The 1,440-nt window shown below is 50.3% G+C and overlaps 1 protein-coding gene across 1 annotated transcript; it reads left to right on the top strand.

Moving 5' to 3' along the window:
- The first annotated feature begins 213 nt into the window (after window positions 1-213).
- Window positions 214-1,149, top strand: LOC101517069 (olfactory receptor 10V1-like). Its single transcript, XM_004585475.2, has one exon. The coding sequence runs from the start codon at window positions 214-216 to the stop codon at window positions 1,147-1,149; it is 936 nt and encodes a 311-aa protein (XP_004585532.2).
- The last annotated feature ends 291 nt before the right edge of the window (window positions 1,150-1,440 follow it).

The raw sequence follows: 1,440 nt of genomic DNA, 5'->3' as shown, positions 1-1,440 counted from the left end.
AAAGATTTCTACAATGATGTTCTAGATGGTATCAGAAAAGCTGTTGTAGAAATGAGCTCTGGTTTCAGAGGGGAAGTAAAGATAGTTGGAATTGAGCAAAGGAAAGGTGAGGTCAGGGCTTGGATGGTCATGCAACAGTAACTTCTCTTCCTGACATCTGTCTATCCTCAGGGGCAGCACATGTGCCATTAGCAGGCCCAATGCATCAAACACATGGAGGATACCAACCAAACTGGGCCCATCCACTTCCACTTCCGCCCCTTCTCCAAACTCCCTGAGGTGCAGGTGTTGATTTTTGTGATCTTCCTGGTTCTGTACGTGGTCAGCATCAGCGGCAACGTGTCCATTTTCCTCCTCATCTGGGCCAGTCGTGGTCTGCACACCCCCATGTACTTCTTCCTGGCAAACCTGGCCGCTCTGGAGGTCTCCTACTCTTCCACCATTGCCCCGCTGACTCTGGCGAGTGTCCTGGCCTCAGAGAGCACCCTCATCTCCCTGCCGGGCTGTGGAGCCCAGATGTTCTTCTTCATCTTCCTGGGCAGTGCTGACTGCATTCTGCTGGCGGTCATGGCGTATGACCGGTTTGTGGCCATCTGCCATCCCTTGCGTTACAGCGTCATCATGAGCTGGGGGCTGTGTGTGCGCCTGGCTCTGGGGTCCCTGTTGCTGGGCTTCATCTTGGCCATGCAGTTGACTGTGCTCATCTTCCAGTTGCCCTTCTGCAGCAGCAAGGAGATCAGCCTGTTCTACTGTGATGTGCTCCCTGTCCTGCGGCTGGCCTGTGCTGACACGCGTGTGCATGAGGCCACTCTGTTTGTGGTCAGTGTCATTGTCCTCACCATCCCCTTCCTGCTCATCTCTCTGTCCTATGTGTTCATCGTGTCTGCCGTTCTGAAGATCCGTTCTGCTGAGGGGAGGCACAAGGCCTTTTCCACCTGTTCTTCCCACCTGACTGTGGTGCTCCTCCAGTATGGATGTGGAAGCCTCATTTACTTATGTCCCAGCTCCAGCTACTCTCCCCAGAGGGGCCGGGTAGTGTCTGTGGTGTATACATTCATCACTCCAGTGCTGAACCCCTTGATCTACAGCATGAGGAATAGAGAACTTAAGGATGCTTTGAGGAGAGCAGCAGACAGGTTCTTGTTCTAAACTCAGTTCTGTAGATGTTCCTGTTCTCCATTGCTGGAGATACATGGGCAGGCTGCTTCCATGGTAAGGAGGTAGTGGCCATCAAGTGGTTGATTTTATACCGCTATTCTTTGTTGTGCTGTGTTCTTCTAATAACAGTAACTGACATGTCTGATTGTGCACATTGTGATAACAAAGGAGAGGAAGATAAGAGCTGTATAAAAACAGAATCTTTGTTCTGCACTTTTCAAGCTATATTGGTGTTTTCTCCTGATTGTCATAAATTAAAGTGCTGTTTGTATTATTGATCCA

Source organism: Ochotona princeps, chromosome 4 (assembly GCF_030435755.1).
Source record: "Ochotona princeps isolate mOchPri1 chromosome 4, mOchPri1.hap1, whole genome shotgun sequence".
In the NCBI taxonomy this organism is placed as follows: domain Eukaryota; kingdom Metazoa; phylum Chordata; class Mammalia; order Lagomorpha; family Ochotonidae; genus Ochotona; species Ochotona princeps.
Note: the sequence above shows the minus strand (reverse complement) of the source record. Positions and strands in the feature narration are given on the sequence as shown.

What these genes read in the sequence shown, in the direction of transcription:
- LOC101517069 (XM_004585475.2), top strand. Translation starts at nt 214, where the DNA reads ATGGAGGATACCAACCAAACTGGGCCCATCCACTTCCACTTCCGCCCC.